The following is a 23,296-nucleotide window of genomic DNA, read 5'->3' on the forward strand; positions in this document are numbered from 1 at the left end:
CTGGATGACATCACTAGCTGGCCAAGACAGCCCACACTACCGGGTGTATCCCCAGGCATTAGCACGGCAGCACATTTTGTGGCTGTGTGGTTTCATTCTCTGGTCCACAGATCTGTCTCTGTGGGAAACTCTGGTTTTACATTGAAGGCCCCTACCTGGGAATGCCTGCTTATCAGCTCAAATTATTTGTGAAGCCTTATAACAACCCAAGCTTTTCCCTTAAATGAGAGAAGATAAAACAGGCATAAATTCATTTAACCCTGTCCGTCCAGGCCACTGGTATCAGAGCTTGAAAGCCTGCAGCTGGATGAATGGGGCACATTCCAGGCCACCTGCAGGCATGTGTGCCCGCCAGAGCTTTGCTAACAGCAACCTCTCAGGACCGGATGGTCCTCCCTCTGCCGCACCACTGAGAGTAACCAGAGCTGACCTTTGGGACTTCTGGGATGCTGGGACATAGAAGGGGGCCCCTGGGGTCATTGTCACTTGAATAGTCAAGGAAACAGGTTTAGCCAACCTCACAGGTTGGTGAAGCCTGTAGGTGCCCAGTGGACATACAATGACATCTGCACGTGCTTTCCTTGAGGTGATACACGCCTATGGATGACAACACAAAAGCCTCCTGTCTAACCACCACACAGAGCTTATTTATTCTCAGGCAAAGTCAATAGACAACTCTTCCTGTTCCCGTCGACACCAGCTGCACAAAGGGGCCGTGGATAAAGGAGGCTGCGCTGCATCCCGACGAGGAGTCTGTCGGGGTGAGGCTGTCCGGCCAGGCGGCTCAGCTCCCACTCCTCACACGGAGCCGGATCTCCATCCGGAGGAAGGCCTTGAGGTTCTCATCAGCCACGTGTTCCTCCAGGGCGGCCAGGGCCCGCTCCCCGCCGTCCTGGTAGTGCTGCAGCAGTGCGTCTGCGTATTCCACCCACACGCAGTTGGGGCAGCCGCTCATGCAGCAGTTGGTGGGGGGCTGGAGCTCAGGGGGTGGCGGGTACAGGGGCTCTGAGGGGTCCCCACCAGGCAGGGAGGACTCGGGCTGCCCAGTGCCCGCTGCACCTGCTTGGGAGCCCACCTCCACATGGTCCTTCCTGAACTCTCTGTGGCCTTCACGGACTCGGATCCTGTGAAGAATGCTGCCACCTCCAGGAAGCCTTTGGCCCCAGTCCCAGCTGGATAGTGGCCCCTAAGGATTCAGATAAGCACATGAGTCTCCAGGAAGCTGGTAAGTCTCCGCCTGCCTCCAGCTCTGGGGAAATTTCGGCCCCCTGTCACTGGCAGGGGGCTCCATGTCTTTCTCAGCTTCCTCACTTCCTGCGTAACCTTAAACAAGTTACTTCACCCATAGACTCAGTTTCCCATTTGTAAAATGGATGTAACGCTTGGTACGAGGATGAGCCACAGGTTCATGAGAAATGCTGGGTTCAAGGCCTCGCACTAGGCGTGCCCTCCAGCATGTGGTGGGAGTTGAGACTGCACCTCCAGCTAAGATGGCTCTGCCTGGTGGACAGGAGTACGGCGGGGGCAGAAGCCTGTGAGCTCCAGCCCACACAGCCACCTCTCCCTCTCAACCAGTACTGCCACGTCCCTCCCCCGTGAGCATCCTGACTAATCGCATCACCCCTTCATCCCTGTTTCTCTCTGTCACATGAGAAGACCAAGTCATTCCCAAAGGCCAGTGGGCAGCCCTCTCCCCACCTCCAGCCCCCACCCCGGCCCCCGGGTCCCCTTCCCTGCTCTGTCTCCAGGGCACTGAACACAGGCGCAAACTTTACTTATTTCTCTAACTCCTCTTGCGAGGAGCACCAACTCCTTGTTCACTGAGGTTTCCCAAGGCTTCGCATACAGCCGGTGTTCAACAGGTACTAGACGAGGGAACGAGCTCAGAACCCGCCGGCACTACCCTGGGCTCTGCCCGGATGCCGGGAGAGCGGGGCTTCTCGGCCCCTGCGGGGCCCGGCCTCCCGAACTCATCCCGTCCCCGTCCCCGCCGGTACTTGCCAGGCCGCGGGCACCGACTGACACCACCAGACCTCCCCGGGCCACACTCCACAGCAGCATCGCCCACGGCCTGGCCCACGGCGCAGGTGCCCCCCAGTCGGCCCCGCCCGAGATGTGAGTGGCGGCCCCTCTGGCCAATCCCGGCCCGTCAGGGAGCTGCACAGCTCCAGTGAGCGCAGGAAGCGGAAATGGCGGGCATGGGGCCGGACCGTGCGGGAGTGCGGAAGTGGCTTCTCCTTTGAGTGCAGGACGTGCAGATGGCGGGGGCCCGGTCCCGAGCTGCGGCGCCTCGGCGCCGAGCTGCGGCGCCAGCGGGGACGGCGGGGACGGCGGGGACGGCGGGGCTAGGGAGCCCAGGGCGACCGCAGGGCCGGAGGCAGCAGGAGCCGGGGAAGCAGCATTGGGCGCCACGGCCGGGGCCGCGCAGGTGGGTGCCGGTCTTATCGTCCTGAAGACTCCCCGGCACCCCTCCCCGCGCCGGGCCCAGCGCGCTGCGGGGTCCGTGCGGTGGGCGGCCCGGAGGGTCAGCCGGGTGGGCGGAGGCGTGAGGGAGTCTCCGGTGTGGCACTTGTCACCTTCCGGGGCGCCGTCTTTGCTATCCTGGACGAGGTCAGGGAGCGACGGGCCTCCCTGGGGCTCTCGGAGCGCCCCCCACCCAGCGTCCTGTGAGAAACCGGTCCAGGGACAGCCTCCGGGCGGGCGAGGACGAGGCCGTGTTCCCTTGACCGGCACGCACTATAGCGGCCAGGGTGGTCTGCGAAGTTTCTTTTTCCAGGCTCAGCTTCGGTTTCTCTGATTCTGCTTATGCTCGATTGGAGACGTGTCTCACCCCCGTGTTCTCCTTCCCAGCAAAGAAAAGAAGAAAGTGAATTGCAAGCCTAAAAACCAGGATGAACAGGAAATCCCTTTTCGGCTCCGAGAGATCATGAGGAGCCGCCAGGAGATGAAAAACCCCATCAGTAACAAGAAGAGGAAGAAAGAGGGTAACTGCAGGCCCATGCTGGGTGGCTGTAAAGCCTTGCGTGTTTGAATCTACTTAATTGCACAAGTATTCAGTGGCGTTTCAGGCAGAAGAAATCTGCCAGACCCCAGCAGTCAGACGGTGCAGGAGCATGTGGAGGACTGACCAAAGGCTGGTGTCACCAGGGCCAGAGTGGTGGCTGGCAGCAGGTGGCAGTGTGGTTTCAGGTGAGGCTCCAAAAAGAGCCCCTGGGGCCTCATGGGCCAAGGTAGAAGTGTTGATTTTCCCTTCCCAGGAGTAGTGGAGATCCATCAGAGGGGACGGTCAGTTCAGATTTACTTGAAGGAAAGGTCACTGTGTAACAATCAAGGGGGCGAGAGGACCCTGCAGGCCAGCCGAGGCTCTTGAAAGTAAGAAATGACGATGGTTCCTTGGATCTGAGTGCAGAAATCATGGTGGAGAGAAGTGGATGGTTTCTAGAGGTTACGGAGGGAATTGATCAGACCCCCTGAGAAACTCATCCCTCCCACCCTTCCCCCAAGGCCAGGTAGGGTGCCCACCTGTCAGCCTCTGCCAGAGATAACACTCCAGATGCGGGGGAATGGGGTCCAGGGTGTTTGTGTCTTGTGTACACATACAGGTATTTGTTTTCCCAAACATGGGACTGATTTTGCAGCAATGCTGTTTTGTAATTTCTTTGTAAACCTTAGGCTTTTCATTGGAGGTTAGATGGCTACCAAAGTGATAGTGAAATAAAGAGTTGAGGAAGGGGAGGGGTAGAGGAGGGCACTGGCCCAGATGGAAGATGGCACATTCTGAACCATGCTCTATTGAATCAGCTCTTTTTGGGGTTTAAGTTATTTAAAAGACATAAACTTACACATGTGGTGAAATCAAAAAGTACTGAAAGGTATGAGGTGAGGGGTAGCCTCCTTCCCTGTCTTTGAATCCTGCTCCCTCCCCCTAAAAGAAACCACTGTTGTCTTGTTTACCTTCCCAGGGGAAATATGCATATTTTCTCATATTTATGAGGTGAAAGCTATACCTTCATTCTCTATATTGTTTGGTGTCCTGGGTTTTCGCTACCAGTGGATTTTGTAGGTCTTTCCACGTCCTTACCGTAGCTCTACCGAGCTCTCAGCAGCTGTGCAGTGACGTCTCTGGATGAACATAGGGGGATTCATTCAGCCAGTCAGCTAGTGACGGATACTTAGGTCGTTTCCTGTTTCCTTTTTCAGCCGAGCTGCAGAGGACATCTTTGGCATGTACCAGTGGCCTGTGGGGGTCCCACCCCAGGTTACCCCCAGCTGGCATCTTAGATCCTCTTTAGCTCCCACGTGAGCCTGGTCTTCCCTTCCTGTGGCCTGGGGAGGGGAGATGAACATGGGCGGCCAGCCCAGCACCACCTGCTCCCTCCTGCCTTCACTTCACGACTTTCCCCTCTGAGGTCTCCCTTTGTCCTCAGCCCAGGTGGCCTTCAGTAAGACATTGGAGAAGGAAGCAAAGGGAGTGGAGCCGGACATTGCTGTACCCAAGTTCAAGCAGAAGAAGTGGGAGTGCGACAGGGCCTATGTCCAGCGCATGGAGCAGGAGGCGCAGCATGTGCTGTTCCTCAGCAAGAACCAGGCCAACCGGCAGCCTGAGGTGCAGGCGGCGCCCAAGAAGGAGAAGTCGGAGAGGAAGAAAGCGTGAGTGGGGGCTGCAGGGGCTGGGAGGCAGGGCTGTGGGGTCCCACAGATTTCTTCTGCATTGACAGCTTCTTGTCGCCAAGGGGCACCCCACCTACCCCGTGATTCAGGCCAAGCAGGACCTGGAGTCAGTGGGTGTTTTTCTCTGTACCGCAGCCACTTAACCTCAGCGCTTCTGGGAGGCTCTGGACCCATAGAACTCTGAAGGACTAGCTCTGTCTGTGCTTCTCTCTGGAAAGCATCAAGGCGTCCAAGAGCCAAGTGAGGTTGAGGGCCAGCTGTCCACCCCGGGCCAGTTGTTATAGGGAAGGAGAAAAACAGTGAGGCTCAGTGTCCTCCCAGGAGGGCCTGCAGGCCGTCAGGGGACTATGCCTGCCCCACGGAAACTGGTTTCCAGGGTTCACCTTTCCAGCCCAAAAGAGATTTGAGAGCCTCTAGCTATGTCATTTGTACAAGTTCTGTGACCTCTCAGACTCAGCTTCCTGGTGGGTAAAGTGGTGAAATTGGCACCAGGAGGAAGCCCACCGCCAGCTGCGGCTCCCCTGCCCATCCCTACCCTCAGCCCTGGAGAAGTCTGGGATGCAAGCTGCGTGCCACCTCCCTGAGCCTGTGGGTGGGAGCTGGGGCAGTGGTTTCAGCAAACAAATGCTTTTTGAGATGTGTTTCTGCCTTTACTGCAACTTTTGTCATGAATCAAGCCAGGCTTTCATCAGAAATTTCTCTAAAAGTGGGCACTTTCTTGACGGTCCAGTGGCTAAGACTCCAAGTTTCTGCTTCATGGGGCACGGATTCGATCCCTGTTTGGGGAACTAAGATCCCGCATGCCATGCGGTGTGGCCTAAATTAAAAAAAAAAAAAAAAAAAAAGAAGAAATTTTTTTAAAAGCTGTGAAAGTTAGATTGTGTTCAGCTTTGTAGAGTTTCCCTACGTCCAGATTCTTATCATACATGTACTTACGTTAGCCAGTGAAAATTGCATCACACAAAACATATCCCAGATACCACCTAAAGCCCCAGTTATCTCCAAAACTGTCATTGAACATTGATTCCAGTAACAATAAGGGACCATGTCACACATGCTGTGCGGGGCCGTTTACACACAGCAGCACAGTTGACACTTGGGACAGATGATTCTCTGGGCTGAGGGCCATTCCTTGTACTGTAGGGCATTGAGCGGCATTCCTGGCCTCCACCCATGAGGTGCCAGGAGCACCCCTCTCCCCCCAACGTTGTGACAACACAGAACATCTCCAGACATTGTCCGATGGGCCGTAGAGGTACAGCCGCAGTCGCTGAGGACCCCTGACTTGGAACTTTGGAGGGGCCTCCTAGGTTCGGAGAGCTCTCTGTGGGTCCTGGGGTTCAGAGGCAGCCACCTGGGGTCTTTCATGACGCATCCCTCGTGGGCAGGGGTGACCTCTGCCTCTTCCTGAGTCCAGCGAAATGAGAGTTTAGGAAAATGAACAGCAGTGTGCTCTCTTCCCAGGTTCCAGAAGCGACGGCTGGATAAGGTCCAGCAGAGGAGGGAGGAAAAGGCAGCAGAAAGGCTGGAGCAGGAGCTGCTCCGAGGTAGCTCTTCACAAAGCAGTTGTGTCAGCCCTGGTTCTGGGGCAGCTTTGTCTCCCCAGGGTCGGTGGGTGGGTGGACAGTGGCTCCGGGTGCCAGGGCTGCAGTGGTTGTGTGGGCAGCAGGCCTCAGTTGTTCTTCTCTGCCCCTCCAGACACGGTGAAGTTTGGTGAGGTGGCCCTGCAGCCCCCAGAGCTGACTGCCAAGCCCAGGATGAGCACAAGTAGGGACCAGGTAAGCAGGGGTCGGGGAGCTACCCTTCTTGCCCCTTGGGCTGCCTGGTTCAGGGCACACAGGTGGAGAGCACCATGTTCTCACTGGGCTTAAGCTATTGGACTGACCTAGGCTCTTTGTTACCTCCCCTCCTTCCTGAATCCGTGCCTCAACCTCCCTCTCTCTCTTCCTCAGCCTGGCAAGAAATCGCTGATGCTGAAGATGCTTTTAAGCCCTGGCAGTGTGTCCCAGCCTCTGACCACCTCTCTGGCCAGACAGCGGATCGTGGCGGAGGAGAGAGAGCGCGCTGTGAACGCCTATAGGGCGCTAAAGAAACTGCAGCAGCAGCGGCAGGGGACTCAGTCACCACAGCCACCCCACCTCCCTTCTGGGAAGAAGCCAAAGACACAACTGTGATGGTGAGGCACCAGAGACGCTGCACCTGGGTTGGGGCTAGATGGGCAGATGGCCTGCAGTCAAGAGTCCTCTCCCTGGCACACATCCTGAGACTCAAGTGGGGGAGAGGGCTCCTGTTTTTTCTCCCTAAAGACTCCTGTTTCGTGAGTGACCACCCGCCAGCCCCACGTCGCACACAGGGCGTCGTCTTGTCTCCTGAGCCCCCATAGATGGGGCCAGCGCCTGGGTGAGATGCAGCCAGCATCATTCCATTGAGCCTAGCGTCACATACAGCTTTGTTCTGAAACAGAGGTCCAGGCTGAGACACAACCCAGGGCCACTTTACAGAGGGCCAATCCCATAGTCCTGTCCCTAAATACCAGTTAGTTGTAGACACTGCTGATTTAGGTTAACTAAATCAATAAGCGAGGCTCTGCTGCATTCGACAGAGCAGTACAGCTAGAGCGAGAGGCAGGCAGCAGGCCAGTGTGGGGAAAGGGCGGGGGTCAACATCTAGGCCACCTAGACCAGCTCACGGCACTGCTGTCACAGTCCTCGCAGGGCAGGTGGAGCCACCCCAGCTCATGTTTGGGTGTGGAGACTGAGCCACCCACATCGAGGTTTGGGGAGGCTGGGTCCTTATGTCATCGAGGTCCCTGGGGAGGACAGGGCAGGGCTCTCCAGCAGGTCTAGAGTGGCTTGACAGCAAGGACAGGAGCCCAGCCCAGGACTTTCTTGTGGTCAGAGGGACCATATGAGCTCCTGCCAAGGGCAGGGCCCGGCGAGGTTTGACTCTCCCACAGGTGCCAAAGGAGGGGGCACCTGGGTTTATCATCCTGCTCAGGTGTGGGATACAAGTGAGAGAATGGGGATGGGGCTTACAGACTTAGCAATTGAACATGGAGGGACAGGGGCAGGCCACTCATAGCCCCGTTGGAGAAGGACAGCTGCCGGGATCCCTCACTCTCTCCAGCTTGGGCTTCTCTAGCCAGCAAAGACGGCCTGGACAGCTCAGTCAGCGCCAGGCCTCAGCACTGGCAATCCTAGAGAATGAGTGTGGAGTTTTGTGGGATCTGTTTTGCTCTTCCCCAAGTTTGCATTTTATGTAATGAAGTTTATTTTTGAATTAAAAAATTTAAGTTGTGGAAGCTCTACCTGGAATCAGGGCTGTCACTCTTTCAGGGGTGTGTTTCTGCAAGGCAGGTGGCCCCGGCCCCTGCGTGGGGTGACCAGGCGCTGGTTGCCATGCAGTAGCCAGGACTTGCCCCCATCACATGGCAGTTGGGGCAGGCAGCACATCTCTCATTCAGTGTTGGCATCCTTCTGACAATAGGGTCCCGAGACAGGCAGGGCAGCAAGAGCAAGGGGCGAGGTGGGGTCGCTGAGAAACACCGGTGTTTCTTGGATACGGTGCAAGTACAGTATGAATGTGGCAATGAGAAAACAGGTCGTGGTGAGGGAAGTTTGCCTTTGGTCACATGAAATGTGGAAATTACATTCCCTCAGGCCCTTGTCAGAGTGCCCCTAAAACTGGTCAACTTAGCTCAGGCTGGCTTTACCATCAGGGATGTCACCAGGCCCAAATCTCACCCATCAGAGATGGTGACTAGGCCAGAGGTCACCCCTCAGAGATGGACCCACAGGCTGGGTATCACCCCTCAGAAATGGAGCCCACACTCGGGTCATCCCTAGAGACAGAACCCAGGTAAGATCAGCCATCAAGACACTCAGCCCGGGTTAAAGGTGTTGACCTTAAGAATGGCATAAGGTCTTTAGCCAAAATTAGTTTATTTGGAATCAGAAGAATTTCAGTTCAGGACAAGCAAACTGGCAAGTTGGAGGAGACAAAGGGGAAGGTCAGCTTTTATTAGGTTTTAGGAGGAAATTAGGAGGGCCCTGGTGGTTTTCCATTGGCTGCAATCAGTGGGTAGCTTGTCGCTGGGCCAGAAGGAGACCTTCCTTCCTGCTGGGTCTGTGAGCTGTGGTGAGGGATGCATGCTTGAGAGCCCTCCCGTCATAGCTTCTCTACCCCATTCTGATTGAGCTTTCCTTTGCTCATTTCCACATTCCCCCCTTTAGATGAAGATCTTTCCTTGAGAGCATCACTGATCAGTTTTAGTGGAATTGTGTTTTGTCCCTCAGCACCAGGACCTTTCCTGGACATCATGTCTCACATCAGAGGAAAAGTGCATAGTGATTGAAACCAAGTGAGCCCACATTGGAGTAACAAAGAAAGGAAAAGGAGGAACTATTAGCCATTTTCACTCTTAAAATCGTGTCTTATGAAGGTACAGGCATCGGCAGTCATCTCAAGGCATTGAGCCAACATCATTCTATTCATTGTGTCATTTCTACAGGGGGTTGACAGGCAACATGTACAAAGTTTAAAAATGGGGAATTCCCTGGCGGTCCAATGGTTAGGGCTCTGTGCTTTCACTGACAAAGGCCCAGGTTCAATCCCTGGTTGGGGAACTAAGACCCCACAAGCCACGAGGTGTGTCCAAAACAAAAACAAAAACAAAACAAAACCATAAAAAATATGCAAAGCAGAATGAAAAATAATACGACATTTAGTTTGTATGACAGTTCTAAACCATGACCCTAGACCTGAAGGTAGCCAGCTGAACAAATCAAAGGACCAGAGAGAGTCAGGTGAAATTTGGGCTTGTGTCCTCATTTTGTGTAATTGAGTTTCTACTTCTCCAAAAGTGTTTATCCAGGTGGTATTTGCAATCGTACAAATGCCTCCTTGTTCAGCAAGTAGGAAATCGAAGGCTATGTGGTTGTCTAAAAGTATTTGAGCCAGTGAGTCGAGTGATAATTGTTGGGCTGCAGAATCAGCCAGCTCTCCTGATATTAGGGGGAGATTTCCGATCACGTTCTCATTGGCATTTACTCCGACCCAAGGGGGTTTTGATGAGAACTGGCCAAATGGCACAGACTCGTAGCACTTGACCAATAAAGTGGGTTCCCCAATCACTATGAAGTTCAAGAAGCCTTCCTCTCCAATGGGATCTTAGCCACAGAGGAGGCAGTGGCTTGTCTACATGGAAAAGCTTCAGTCCACTGAGGAAACATGCAAATCGTTACCAGGAATTATTTATACCCATGAGATGGTGGGCAGCTCTGTGAAACCCACTTGTGAAACCTCAAATGGTCCATCAGGCAATTTGGAGCGCCTGGGAGGGAGCAGTGTAGACAGTTTTTCTGGATTGTATTTTGGGAATGTGACACCAACCCTGGATCCAACAGCTTCCCACAAAATGCTGCATAATATTTGATATCATCGGGCTTCCCTGGTGGCGCAGTGGTTAAGAATCCGCCTGCCAATGCAGGGGACACGGGTTCGAGCCCTGGTCCGGGAAGATCCCACATGCCGCGGAGCAACTAAGCCCGTGTGCCACAACTACTGAGCCTGCACTCTAGAGCCCACGAGCCACAACTACTGAGCCAGCGTGCTGCAACTACTGAAGCCCGCAAGCCTAGAGCCTGTGCTCTGCAACAAGAGAAGCCACCGCAGTGAGAAGCCCACGCACCACAATGAAGCGTAGCCCCTGCTCGCTGCAACCGGAGAAAGCCCGCGCGCAGCAACGAAGACCCAATGCGGCCAAAAATAAAACAAAAAATTAAAAAAAAATTGTTATCGTCTGCTGAGAATTCATTACTTGGAAAAGCAACATTGAAGCCTGCACACTGGTATTAAAATTCACAATATGCAACACTTTAAACAGCAGTGTCAACCAGCCCCCTCACTTTATTACCACCAGTCTGGTGTAAGGGCATGATATGTTCACTCCTGTTGGAAGAGCACTAAGTGCTGTGGATTCATGTCTTTTTTCATGACTTGCTGAGGTTTATTGGAGACCTCCACTATTGGAATTGTGCTCCGAGGCACGGGCTGTTCAGTAGTAATGGGGTTGAGCACTGAGAGTGTAGCTCCAGTATAGAAATTCATTCCCAGTCTGGAGAGTTGTTTCTCTGAGCTGATTAAGAGGGAGGCTTGGAAAAGCTCCAGATTCCTTGGAGTCTCATCACTGGGAAGTGGGAGGACATTGGAAAGATGAGTTGACTGAAGATGCCTGGAGCGTTTTGGTTTCTAGAAGTCTTTCTTCCAATATCCTGGCTTCTTACAGTAATGACGGAGGCTGGGAGGACTTTGCTTAGGGAACTCCATCTGTTGAAGTTGGATATTAAGGATTTTAATGGGTTTTTTCTTAGTAGAATCATCTAGGGTGCAGGTTTGCCAAATAAAGTCTGGAGAGGACATAGTTTCCCATTCTATTCTAGTTCTCTTAACCAAGAAAGTCCTGGTTTAGCCCATTAATGAACACAAGAGTTGAAAGCTACTGCAGTGGATTCGACGTCCATAGGGAGACGAGAATTCTGAAAAATAATTTGGAACCAACGTGTGATAGTGTGCTTTATGTATAAATGTATATGTGGTCTTCATCCCCATTTCTGGCACAGAGCTCTTAAAACCCTTGGAATTTTCTTATTAGAGCAACAAAGGTGTCTCTTGTGAGGTGAATGAATTGGCTTTTGGAGCTCACCTAAGGATGGGAGCTGGCTGCCAGGAGAAACAACCTTGTGATTAGAGGGTTAGAACCTTTCAGTTCCAATTACCCCCTACTACCCAACCTCCGGGGAGGGGAGAGGGCCTAGAAGTTGAATTAATGATTCAATCAATTATAAAACCCAAAGGACAGGGTTTAGAGAGCTTCCAGGTTGGTGAACATATGGAGATATGGGGAGAGTGGTGCACTGGAGAGGACATGAGAGTTCTGCCCTTTCCCCATACCTTGCGCTATGCATCTTCCATCTGGCTGAGTTATTTTCTTTTATAACAAACCGATGATCTAGTAAGTAAACTGTGTCTCTGAGTTCTGTGAGCCGCTCTAGCAAATTAAGGAGGAGGAGGGGGTCCTGGGAACCTCTGATTTATAGCTGGTCGGTCAAAAACAGAGGTAACAACTCAGGCTTGTGATTGGCCTCTGAAGGAGGGGGGGGGCAGTTTTACAGTTTTGTAAGACTGCGCTGTTAACCTGTGGAATCTGTATCTCGGGGTGGATTGTGTCAGAATTGAGTTGAGGCTCCAGAAGGACCGTCCTGCAGGGTTGCGACCCCATCGGGCACTTGGCTGAACAAGTCTCCCTAGTGTGGAAAACTGTCCTCAACTTCTCACGCGTTTGACATCATTACACGCTGTCAGCGTCTACCCAGTGGAGGGAGGCGTGGTGCTGCCACGGACAACACAGCCAACTGCACAGTGGGAAGAGGACCCCAGACCACCAGGAGAATCGTGTCCTGTGGGAGTCCTGAAAGTGCAAAAACTTGCCTGAGAAAAATGGGATTGGTAAAACTAGTCAACAGAAAAACTGGTCACGCTACCAAGTTCTAGCTCATACTGCTCGCCACATGATAGGCCAATAAATTGAGAGATGAGGTGTTGGGACAAGGAATAACAACTTTTTCCAGAAAGCCAGCAGACTGAGAAGGTGGTGGACTAGCGTCCCAAAGAACCATCTTCCCAAGTTAGAATTCAGGCTGCTTTTATACTGAAGGGAAAGGGGGTAAAAGTCCTGGTTCCAGCCAGACATTGGAGGGGAGTGTTACTTTCTTCCTGCACCCATTCACAGGTGCAGCTGTGAAGAACTTTAAAATTCTAAAAAAGAATTTTAGCTTCATGCTCATTACCTGGGAGGCAGGGTTCCCAGAGATGGGCCATTATGTGTAATTTAAGCTAACAGGCAACATCCCTTTAGTGATTAACTTGTCATAGAATACAAGGTTCTTCCCTATTACAGTCAGAACAGTAAAATTCATTCCTGACTTTAAAAAATGAAGACTCAAAGAAGAAATCAAATGTTCTTAAAGTTTTTTAAGCCTGTGAAATTTGGCCCAGGAAGACTGATTTTAATGGAGGAAGAATGGCCGCAGAAGAACTTTCAGTAAGTAGAAACGAAATATGAATATATGGTTATATCTCTTATCTAAACATATTACTCCCCCTGTAAATGCCACGTGGAACACCCCAGATGAAGCCACTGATATGCTTTGTATGCAAGCCAGTGGGACTGGCTTTTTGATGACCGGGATATTCAGCTGCTGAATATGCCTGTTACCCAGGTCACTGTAAATGCTGTGATTAAGGGGGCCCCTTTCACCTGGGCACCCTCTTACTGCAAAATCGAAAAACAATTTGGGAAGCCTTAGGGAATTTGCTATCTCAGCTTGCCCTGAAGGGTCTTGCAGATGCTAATAAGAACAATATGTTAGCTAACAAGAGAATGGAGAGAGACCCAGGGGAGAGTGAAGGGACTCTTCCCAACAAGGTGGAAATTTTTAAAGGCTTATGAGAAGATGAATAGAGCAAATACTGAAAGAGACAGAAAAAAGGAATCAGGAGGGATGAGCAGGATAGCAGTCTTTAGATGGTTATTTATTTATTTTTATTGAAGTATAGTTGATTTACAATGTTGTGTTAATTTCTGCTGTATAGCAAAGTGATTGTTATACATATATACACACACATTCTTTTTCATATTTTCCATTATAGTTTATCACAGGATATTGAATATAGTTCCCTGTGCTTATACAGTAGAACCTTGTTTATCCATCCTATATATAATAGTTTGCATCTGCTAACCCCAAACTTCCCCCTTCCCCCACCCCCCTTTAGATGGTTATTAAGAAATGGGATGGGGAATTCCCTGGTGGTCCAGTGGTTAGGACTCTGAGCTGCCACTGCAGAGGGCACAGGTTTGATCCCTGGTCAGAGAACTAAGATGTTGCAAGCCGCGCGGTGCGGCCAAAAAAAAGAAAAGAAGTGGGATGAATAAAACAGACATTGATGGGGTTAAAACAAAGGTTTTAATACAGTGCTACCTAGGTTGGGCAGACCAAAGGGACCCTCTGCTGGGCCCCAACATTAAAGGGCCCCAAACAAGTCTGCTCTGTTTACCCCAGTTTGGAGACATTTAACAGCCGGAAGGCAGAGATTACACTGAGAATCCCAACCAGCAATCACTTGGGTCAACAGTTCGGTCAATTAACCAAGATAAAGATTGACTGAAGGCCTGGGCCTCTTGGCTCAACCCCTCGCTGGGGACTTCTGCACAAGAGTGGGTAAAATAGAGGGTGGAGATGAGAAGTTTCCAGGACTCCTTGACCCAGGAGCCCAAAGACTGTGGTACCAAAAGCCTGGAGAAGCCCTGACTTGGATGCAGTCAGGCTGAGAGGATGTGACAGTGTCACGGTTGGTGGGGTTATGAGAGTTGGAATGTTTAGGCAAGTGTTATGTACAGAAGTTGTCTCTCCCAACCTGAATTTACAGGGATTTTACAGGGATGGCTGGGGACACTTCCCCTACCCAATGTTGTAAAACTGAAACACCGGAGGCCACAGTTAGGCATGTAAGAGTTCATGGAAGTAAGGGAAAGGTGTGTAGAATTGGCATGTGTGAACAGGCATTGAGTGAGGTGGTTGCATCTGTTTTACCTGATTGTATTATGGGGACGGACATTGTACCTGCCTGGGGGACATTCCCCCCACCTAGTCTTATAAAACAGAAGGCATGTAACTGCCTTTCAGGACATGCTAAATGGGAACCGGTAAGGTTGGCTGAGCCCACACAGTGCGGGGGTAGAAGCTGGGGTGCTAGTCAGGGACAGATTCTCTGTGCGGTGGCCCTGTGTGGAGGGTGAGAGCCTGTAAGCACCCCCCAGTGACGGCTGCTGGGACTTTGGACAGGAGAACTTCCACTTGAGGGGGGTTTACCCCCCTCAAGGTTTACCACCTTGCCACCTGACATTAACTGGAGCTACCCCAATGACTGAAGGACATAAGATGATCTTAAGCTCTGACAAAGCTATGATGTCTAGGACGACGTCAGAGAAACACTTTAATGGGGATGGCAGTCCCCAGAAGGGTTCCATATAAATATGAAAGTGGAAATGGTTTATACCAGACCAAGCTGCCTGGGGAAAGCAAGGAGGTGTAAGAGGCAGGAAGCCTCTTTTGCCCCTAGCACTGACTCTGGAACTGCATGAGGAAGTGCTGGATTCTACCTTCACTTGGACAGTGCCCTATCAACAGCTCTCGACTGACCAACAAAGAGCTGTTTGGTTTCTGGACGGCAGTTCCAAGGTGAATGCACAACATCTCGTTTGGAAAGCTGCTACATAAAGACCAGAGAATAGAGACTAACTGAAGAAGGTGAAAATGGACCAGCTCGTTTGGGCTGAATTGCATGCAGTTTTTCTAACAATGATGGAAGAACTGAGCAGTGGTAAAAGCCCATATGCTTGAGTTGTTACTGACTCATGGGTAGTGGCCAGTGGCCTGGCTATATGGTCAGGCAGGAGGGCAGTGGAAACCTGGCTTATTAAAGGATGCCCATTTGGGGCACAGCCCTGTGGAAATCACTGTGGGAATTTGAGGGGCACATTAGAGTAGGACATATTAGTGTCCATCAGAAGAACCCCTTTCCAGGTTTGGAAGATGACTGGAACTGACAAGCTATCCCCACGTGCTTCCGTGAGATGGCCACCTGGGCCCATGAAATCTGTGGACATGGGGCACTGCAGCAACGCAGAGATGGGCTGAATCTAGACATACAGGCAGACCTCATTTTATTATGCTTTGTAGATAATGTGTTTTTTACAAATTGAAGGTTTGTTATAACCCTGTGTCAAGCAAGTTTATGGATGCCATTTTTCCAACAGCATTTGCTCACTTCCATGTCTCTGTGTCAGATTTTGGTAATTCTCACAGTATTTCAAACTTATGCACTGGGGAACCAAAATACTTGTGTGGCTCGCTTTATTATGATATTCGCTTTATTGTGGTGGTCTGGACAGGAACCCACAGTATCTCTGAGGTGCCTGTAGTCCTCTTGGCCCTCTGAGGCCCAAAATGTCAGTAACAACTGTCCTGTCTGCCAACGTGAGACACCGAGACCACAGATGGCTGCACAGCAGGTGCCCTAGTGGGCAGGCCCTGAGCATAGGGGGCAAGTCAGACTGATGCCAGAAGCCTGGGGCTACAGGGGGTCCTGACATGAAGAGGCGCCAACTCTGGACTGTGCTTTGCTGCCCTGGTGAGATGCAAATGCTCAGAATACTACGAAAGAATCACAACAGAAGATATTGCACCAATTTGGACAGCAGACCATCACTTCTTCAGACCAAGGAACTCACTTTCATGTCCACCATGGGACAGACATTATTCTAGATGTTTCTGTGAAGGTGTTTTTTAGATGAGATTAACATTTACATCAGTAGACCTTATGAGTAGGGCAGATTACCCTCCATAATACAGGTGGGTGGGCTTCATCCAATCAGTTGAAGAGCTTAATAGAAAAGACTAACCTCCCCCTCAAAGCAAGAAGGAATCTGCCCTAGACGGCCTTCAGACTGGAAATATACCACCAACCCAGGTCACCAGCCTGCTGCCCATCCTGCAGATTTTGGACTTGCCAGGCTCCAAAATCACATGAGCTAGTTCCTTTTAAAAATTTTTTCTTATTTTTTAAATTTTTTTCAACTTATTTTTTATTTATTTATTTTTGGTTGCATTGGGTCTTCATTGCTGTGCGTAGGCCTTCTCTAGTTGCATCAAGCAGGGGCTACTCTTCGTTGCAGTGCATGGGCTTCTCCTTGTGGTGGCTTCTCTTGTTGCAGAGCACAGGCTCTAGAGCGTGTGGGCTTCAGTAGTTGTGGCACGCGGGCTTCAGTAGTTGTGGCTCGCGGGCTCTAGAGCACAGGCTCAGTAATTGTGGCACATGGGCTTAGTTGCTCTGCGGAATGTGGGATCTTCCCAGACCAGGGCTCGAACCTGTGTCCCCTGCATTGGCAGGCGGATTCCAAACCACTGCACCACCAGGGAAGTCCCGAGGTAGTTCCTTAAAATGAATTTCATTCTTTCTCCCTCTCTCTATATTTATAGATACATATAGATGCTGGAGCACAGCCCCTACCCTGCAGCTGTACCATCCAAAATATTTCCAGACTGTCCACTGGTGGCCAAACTGCCCCAGTTAAGAACCACTGTGTATATAAATCTTTTCTGTTCCTTGCTGCTAGTTTGTGGTTTCCTTCATATGTGTCCTTTACATTTCTTGACAGTTTACTCCTAAATATTAAAAAACTATCACTTTGTGAATGAAATTCACAATTCACTAAATTATCTAATTTTACTGATTTATTTTTTTTGGCCATGCCACGTGTCTTGCAGGATCTTAGTTTCCCGGACCAGGGATTGAACCTGGGCCCTCTGCAGTGAAAGCACGGAGTCCTAACTGCTGGACCGCCAGGGAATTCCCCTAATTTTACTGATATTTTAAAACGATTTTCTTTTACTTAATTTTAACAGGTGAGCAAGTGAATTATCTTAAACATATTGTTTTATATTTATATTTTATACAAATATAATGTATATAAATTTCATATAAATATATAATTATTTTTAATTTTTTTATTTTTTATTTTTGGCCGCATTGGGTCTTTGTTGCTGCACATGGGCTTTCTCTAGTTGTGGCGAGCAGGGGCTACTCTTCAATGCGGTGCACGGGCTTCTCATTGCAGTGGCTTCTCTTGTTGCGGAGCACAGGCCCTAGTGTGCGGACTTCAGTAGTTGCGACGCATGGGCTTTAGAGCACGTGGGCTTCAGTAGTTGTGGCTCGTGGGCTCTAGAGCGCAGGCTCAGTAGTTGTGGTGCGTGGGCTTAGTTGCTCTGTGGCATGTGGGAACTTTCCGGACCAGGGATCGAACCCGTGTCCACTGCATTGGCAGGCGGATTCTTAACCACTGCGCCACCAGGGAAGTCCCATAATAATTTTGCATAATAAGAAGAATCTATTTTTATACATAATACATGTTTCTGTTTCATATATAAATTCCATACGTTTTTAAACATCTGGGCATCTTTAAGCATAATTGTATCCAGTGGCATTGAAGGCCTCAGGCCACAGAGAAGGGCAAGCCAACCGGCACTTGCACGTGACAGCACTAGTGCTCCAGGCCTGCTCTGGGCCTGGGGCCAGCAGGAGGCGGTCTTTGCTTTGGTCCTGGCTGATACCTGGGGGACTCTTGCACCCCCCAAGCCAGTCTGGGAACACAGACACCAGGTGGCGGCATCCGCACTTTTGAGACGTCAGTACTGAGTTCAGAGGGCCCTGTGGCATCCACATGGAATTTGGGGGTCCACGGTGGGCTGTGCAGGCAAGTACCACGGCTGCTACTTTCCCTCCCACTGGATGGAGTACTTGCCCCAGCTTCGGGGTGTGTGTGTGTGGGAACAGAGCTCCTCCCTCTTAGGGCCACTTAGCTCTGCTGCTCCTTCTTTTAGATCTGGCACTCACTCGGCCCAGACCAAGAACAGCAGAGGAACCCAACAGCAGGGGCAGGTGTGTCCGCTCCACCCAACACACCAGTTTATAAGGTGCGCTAACAGGGAGCCTGCTGGTTTGCACGTGAGGCTGTCGTTCAGGGTGGCCTGTTCTGCATGTCAGCTTAGGAGCCATAGAGCAAGGCAGTCTCCTCCCCTAGTTGAAACACCCTTTTTTCTTGGTAATAAAACCCAGCAGATCTGAGCAGCACATTATTCCCAGGCGTCACTCACTCCGTGGCTTGAGTCCATACTTGGAAACTCGGAGATGCAGGCTCAATGGCTTTTCCAAGGGCCAGTGGGCATTTCCATCACTGGATGGGGCCGTTCAGAACTATCTCTCCTGAAATTTGTGGCCTTTGCTCGTAGCAGGGACCTGGAAATCCCAGGTCCGTCTCTCCCCCGACCTGTGTCTCTACCTGAGCCGTTTTGGTTTTTTCCTGCTCTCTGGCACAATCCCCAGGACCCTCAGTGGAGGACATGGAAGGTGGAATTTACGTGTCATTTCTGGCACGTTAGCAGTTTGAAGCAAGGCTTGGTGGGAACTGAAGCCCTGGCTGACCTGGAGCTCTCTACCCACAGCTGACCAGAGTGGGGGTGGGGGAAAACCTGATGGAAACACTGAGCAGGGGCTTGTGGGGACGGGAGGGCACGGAAGGGGAGGAGAGGAAGCCCTGTGGGAGGCTTGGCAGAAGGAAAGGAGGGCTGGGGGCAGCCAGAGCATGGCCGAGTCCAGGAGCCACCAGGGTGGGTGGCAAGGCCCCAGCAGCACCTAGGCCACGTCAGCAGCTCTGGGGCTGTCCAGCCACCATGTTGCCAAGCTCTGTAGGCAATTCTGAGAACGGGGACACCGAGGATGGATGGGCCCCTCCGACAGCCAACCTTGGGGGTGGTGTTGGGGGGCCTCACAGGACCCCGGCATTCAGAAGCTCACCCTGTAACCTGGGCGAATGGGGAGTGTGTGCAGGTGGCACGTTCTCCAGGGAGAGTGCCCCGCCCCTCACCAGATTCTCAGGTCCCAGACAGCCTCTGCTCAGAACCTCGCTTCATCCCAGAAGGGAAAAGACAGGTTCCAGGTGGCCAGCACCCCCTCCAGGGTCACAGTCACAGAGCGGTCCCCACTGGGGCTCCAAACCACCGCTGCACCTGTGTTCAGCTGTTATGGGCACCGCAGAGCACCGTTCCATGGCCTCAGACTGAGCCGTCCAGCCAGTCACCCCCTCCAAAAACCAGCTGCTCTGTCCTGCAGGTCTTGGGAAAACTGTTTTCAGGGCTCTTCAGGATCACCTGGCCAGCTCCAGGATCTCTTCACGGAGGACATTTACTCCAACCGAGAGCCGCTTCTCAGAGCACTTAGGGAAGTAGGAGCGGGTCGAGGACACAGGGCAACGGGAGCCCAGACCCCTCAGGCCAATCTCCTGGAGTACAGATGTGGCCCTGCCTGTCCCCTCTGGGCCTGGATGTCTGGCCCTGGGGTCAGAGTGGCTGGGGAAAAGGCACAACCACAGGGGTGGCCGAGGCAGGCTGGTGTGAACTGTTCCCGCCCTAGAGAGACCCAGGGGTGCTGGGGCCCTGGGTCCCCATGAGACCAATGGGGGCCATGCCGGCCTTCCAAAAGCCCTCAGAGGGCATCAACAGTGCCACCTGTACCAGCCTCATTTGGAAAATACTAAAATGCTTTGTTAAAACACACCTGCATCAAGCCAAAAGGTGAATTAGGCACGTGGCCCATGAATGGTTGACACTTCAAGGTCTGGCGACGCTCTCCTCGGTACCCTGAGATTGGGGGACATCTGCCAGCCAGTCACTGTGGGTCCTGTGAAATCTCCACAGACCCACCACGGAGGGGGACCACTGGCATCTACGTGGTCTGCCTAAGAAGGTGGCACTGGCCCTGTACATCCAAGAGCCAATTGAGAACCTTCCCAGGGAGCGGCAGCACTGAACTGGGAGGCCTATCGTTTCAGCAGGGAAAGGAAGACTTGAGACCGCACTGCCCTGCAGGCCATACAGAGCTTTCTCGGGGCGCCATTTACAGCCTCTGTAGAACAGAGCTCCCCTCACCCCTGCAGAGTGACCAACTGGAAACCGCGAGGAGGCTGAGGGCCTGGGCCGATGGCCCAATGAGCTAGACCACCAGCTGAGACAGAGGAAGCTGTTGTAGGAAATTCACAACCACACACAGAAGCAGAGGGTTTCTTACCAGACTGCAGTAGGTTTAATAGTGGCCCCAAAAGATACGTCCAAGTTGTAACCCCCGGAACGTGCAAAGGTGACCTTTGGAAAAAGGATCTTTGCACATGTAACTGTGGATCTTGAGATGAAATCATCTTGGATTTAGGGTGGGCCCTACATCCTCCTTATGAAAAGAGGAGAGAACACCACGTGAAGACAGAGGCAGAGGAGATTCAAGTTCTGCGAGACACAAGCCAACAACTCCAAGCGGCACCAGCAGCCACTAGAAGCAGGGAACGGATTCTCCCTCAGAGCCTCCACACTTCTGGCTTCCAGCACCGTGAACGTAAGTTTATGCTGCTGCAAGCCATTTGTGGCGATTTGTTACAGAGGCCCTAGGAAACAAATGCACCAAGCAATAGGTGTTTTCCCACAAGCTTCCTTATATTGTCAAGGTATCAGAAACTCAACAGGTTGGAGCTTGTGTCAGAGTTGAGAGAGCAGCTCTCCTGGGGGGAGGGGAACAAATCCCCTAGAACCATCTCAGGATGGTGTAGGACACAAGCCACCTGGCAGGCCTGTCCTCCTCTCCCAGTGCTGGAGCCGGAGGGCAGATGTCAGGAATTCTATAACCTGGGTGCCTCAGTTTACCCATCACTGCAACTCAGCACAGAACCCCATCTTCTAGGGCTTATCCTGCCCTTATAAAAGCAGCAGATGGCCAGAGGCCAAGCAGTGCTGCTTCTGCCTTCTTGCCACAGAGCGGGCCAGCCATGCTTCTCCGCCCTGCAGTCAACCATTCGTTCTGTGGGTGTCCTCGAGCCAGCGCAGCACTTCTGACAAGCCAGTGCCTTTCCAGGCACTGATTTCTACCGTGGTGATGTTCTGCTTGGCACAAGCAATGAGGTCCGGGAGCCTGATTAACGACTTTATCTCTTCTATGGTCATGTAACAGGGCAGGTCACTGGAGTGAAAGCAATACCTGTCAGACTGGGCTGCCATTGCTGCACCGCCCCCCACCCCCACCCCAACGAGCCACCCTCCTGGCTACACTCCACAGGAGCTCCGCCCTGGGGCACCCCCACGTTCCCTCTCAGCTCACAGACACGTACATTTTATTGAAGAGAATCAGAACCGATGCTTCTGCAAGTTGTTCTGCCGAAAGGAGACCCAGGAGCTGCACACAGGATGCAGAGAGCTGGGTGGGGTTAGAGGCATCCACCATGAACTACAAAGAAGTAAATGGAAATTAGGACCCCCCTGCGATGGAACACCATCCCTGCCAAACCTCCTCTCCTCGCATCACGCGCCTGGCTCAGGAAGAGCAAGAAAGATTTCCGGAAAGGCAGGAGCAGAGGGGAGCGAGCTGTGCAAGAAGAACCGGTGTTATCTGCTTCCACCTACGCGGAAGTCTCTACTTGTGTGGCCATTACTTTTCCAAGGACGGGTCCTAGAATTTGGGGCACAGGCCTTGCCAGGATGGGGCGAACCAGGGGATATAGAATTCAAACATAAAACGTAAAAACACACCCAGGGCAATAAGGCAGTGAGTGGATGGCACAGTTACCTGCAGAAAAGGAACACTGCCCTCAGCAAGCCTTCTGTGAGTTTTCACATTAGCCTGGGCTCAGGAGCCCTAGGGATCAGGCTGGGGTCCCAGAAGGAAGCAACTCTAGTCTGGACCCTGTTTCCTTGACTCGCACAGTTGCCCAGGAAACCAAACTCTATCCCACACAAAGTGAAACTGGGGACTAGACAACGCTGGAATAGGGACATACTTCCCCAAAGGAAGTTCAAAAGACTACGACCTACCAGCAGAGAATGACAGTTTCCATAGTAACTGGACCAGATGGGGCCCATGCACCCCCCCAGCTCCCGGATGGTGATCCTTCTCTGAGCCACGATGTCCGTTAGGTTGGTACCCACCTGTGGAAAAAACCAGGATGCACAGAGACCACCACAAGTGCTTTCCCACACGGAACTCCTGGATAGCAACGTGCCCAGCCCTTTACACTGCAACCTAACCCCCAGCATAGGTCTTCTCAAGTGTTTAGGCCCTAAGGCGGAACCCGTAAGGGAGAAGGCCTGAAGATGCTCCCAGGCGTCCAGAACCCTCAGGGCTGGCTGTGGCCAGGGCACCAATGCCCACCAGAGAGATTCGCCCTGTGCAGAGAGCAGCAAATGCAGTCCGACCAGTGGTGAGGGGCGGGAGGCTCCGGATCCCCTGGGACTCTGTCCGGGGGCTCCCCACGGCGACACCACCTCCTGAAGTCTGTACTGAACACACTGACCCGCCAGACCCCAGCTTCCATTTAAAGGAACCCAGGGACTTCCCTGGGGGCACAGTGGTGAAGACTCCGGGCTCCCAATGCAGGAGGCCTGGGTTCGATCCCTGGTCAGGGAACTAGATCCCACATGCATGCCGCAACTAAGGAGCCCGCCTGCCGCAACCAAATAAATAAATATTACCCAAAAAAAAAAAAAAAAAAAAAAAGGAACCCAAATTGCTCTGCTAACCACAAGGAGACCCGCCTCTCCTAAACCTGCAAAAGGCCGGACGCCTACCGTGGGCCGCGTAGGGGGAAGATCGCCCAGGTCGCCCTTCCCATCCCGGGAGCTCAGCTGTGCGAGGTAGTCAAGGTCTCCTCCGAGCGGGGCCGAGAAGGGAGCGCAGGCCAGACCCCGCCCCGGGCACCCCGCCCCCCGCCCGGGCGCCCCCCACCCCGCTCGCCACCAGCGACCCCCGGACCCCCAGGCCCCTCCGGACCCCCATCCCCTCCACCCGGCGAGGAAGGATAGTCTGCAAGCGTTTCACCAACAGCGTCTTCCCCACACCCGTGGCCCCGAGCAGGAGACACATCCCACTCCCCGCTCCTCTCTACACCCGTGGCTCGGCGTCCGGGCGACGCCAG

At 52.4% G+C, this 23,296-nt stretch overlaps 3 protein-coding genes across 6 annotated transcripts; 1 reads left to right on the forward strand and 2 right to left on the reverse strand.

The window, feature by feature from the left end:
- Positions 1 to 625: 625 nt before the first annotated feature.
- On the reverse strand, positions 626 to 2,099 carry OXLD1 (oxidoreductase like domain containing 1). The gene is made up of 2 exons (XM_068531014.1): positions 2,002 to 2,099; positions 626 to 1,186 (listed from the first exon to the last, which is right to left on the reverse strand). The coding sequence occupies exons 1-2, from the start codon at positions 2,059 to 2,061 to the stop codon at positions 785 to 787; spliced, it is 462 nt and encodes a 153-aa protein (XP_068387115.1). The 5' UTR covers positions 2,062 to 2,099; the 3' UTR covers positions 626 to 784.
- Positions 2,100 to 2,253: 154 nt separating this feature from the next.
- On the forward strand, positions 2,254 to 10,426 carry CCDC137 (coiled-coil domain containing 137). Of its 3 annotated transcripts, none has more exons than XM_068531173.1 (7): positions 2,254 to 2,428; positions 2,851 to 2,984; positions 4,428 to 4,650; positions 6,136 to 6,218; positions 6,370 to 6,449; positions 6,624 to 6,847; positions 8,904 to 10,426. In XM_068531173.1, the coding sequence occupies exons 1-6, from the start codon at positions 2,259 to 2,261 to the stop codon at positions 6,843 to 6,845; spliced, it is 912 nt and encodes a 303-aa protein (XP_068387274.1). In that variant the 5' UTR covers positions 2,254 to 2,258; the 3' UTR covers positions 6,846 to 6,847; positions 8,904 to 10,426. The 3 variants fall into 3 exon arrangements, with proteins under 3 accessions (XP_068387274.1, XP_068387275.1, XP_068387273.1); XM_068531174.1 differs by having other exon boundaries at positions 8,967 to 10,426; XM_068531172.1 differs by lacking the exon at positions 8,904 to 10,426 and having other exon boundaries at positions 6,624 to 7,978.
- Positions 10,427 to 20,807: 10,381 nt separating this feature from the next.
- ARL16 (ARF like GTPase 16) lies at positions 20,808 to 23,293 on the reverse strand. 2 transcript variants are annotated; one of them, XM_068530367.1, is made up of 5 exons: positions 23,184 to 23,293; positions 22,950 to 23,008; positions 22,197 to 22,310; positions 21,497 to 21,612; positions 20,808 to 21,348 (listed from the first exon to the last, which is right to left on the reverse strand). In XM_068530367.1, exons 1-5 carry the CDS (start codon positions 23,242 to 23,244, stop codon positions 21,177 to 21,179), a joined length of 522 nt encoding a protein of 173 aa, XP_068386468.1. In that variant the 5' UTR covers positions 23,245 to 23,293; the 3' UTR covers positions 20,808 to 21,176. The 2 variants fall into 2 exon arrangements, with proteins under 2 accessions (XP_068386468.1, XP_068386469.1); XM_068530368.1 differs by lacking the exon at positions 22,950 to 23,008 and having other exon boundaries at positions 23,204 to 23,267.
- Between the last annotated feature and the right edge of the window lie 3 nt (positions 23,294 to 23,296).

The sequence above is a fragment of the Eschrichtius robustus genome, chromosome 20 (genome assembly GCF_028021215.1).
Source record: "Eschrichtius robustus isolate mEscRob2 chromosome 20, mEscRob2.pri, whole genome shotgun sequence".
NCBI lineage: Eukaryota > Metazoa > Chordata > Mammalia > Artiodactyla > Eschrichtiidae > Eschrichtius > Eschrichtius robustus.

Bases quoted from the DNA above. Each gene is read 5' to 3' on its own strand.
- ARL16 (XM_068530367.1), bottom strand. From the start codon at position 23,244: ATGTGTCTCCTGCTCGGGGCCACGGGTGTGGGGAAGACGCTGTTGGTG. The intron at 23,009-23,183 runs CTATCCTTCCTC...ACTACCTCGCAC, and splicing joins GTTGGTGAAACGCTTGCAGA to AGCTGAGCTCCCGGGATGGG. The intron at 21,349-21,496 runs GTACGTGTCTGT...CTTTCACTCCAG, and splicing joins CTGATTCTCTTCAATAAAAT to TGACCTGCCCTGTTACATGA.
- OXLD1 (XM_068531014.1), bottom strand. From the start codon at position 2,061: ATGCTGCTGTGGAGTGTGGCCCGGGGAGGTCTGGTGGTGTCAGTCGGT. The intron at 1,187-2,001 runs GCAAGTACCGGC...CTGAATCCTTAG, and splicing joins CAGTCGGTGCCCGCGGCCTG to GGGCCACTATCCAGCTGGGA.
- CCDC137 (XM_068531173.1), top strand. From the start codon at position 2,259: ATGGCGGGGGCCCGGTCCCGAGCTGCGGCGCCTCGGCGCCGAGCTGCG. The intron at 2,429-2,850 runs GTGGGTGCCGGT...TCTCCTTCCCAG, and splicing joins CCACGGCCGGGGCCGCGCAG to CAAAGAAAAGAAGAAAGTGA. The intron at 4,651-6,135 runs GTGAGTGGGGGC...CTCTCTTCCCAG, and splicing joins AAGTCGGAGAGGAAGAAAGC to GTTCCAGAAGCGACGGCTGG.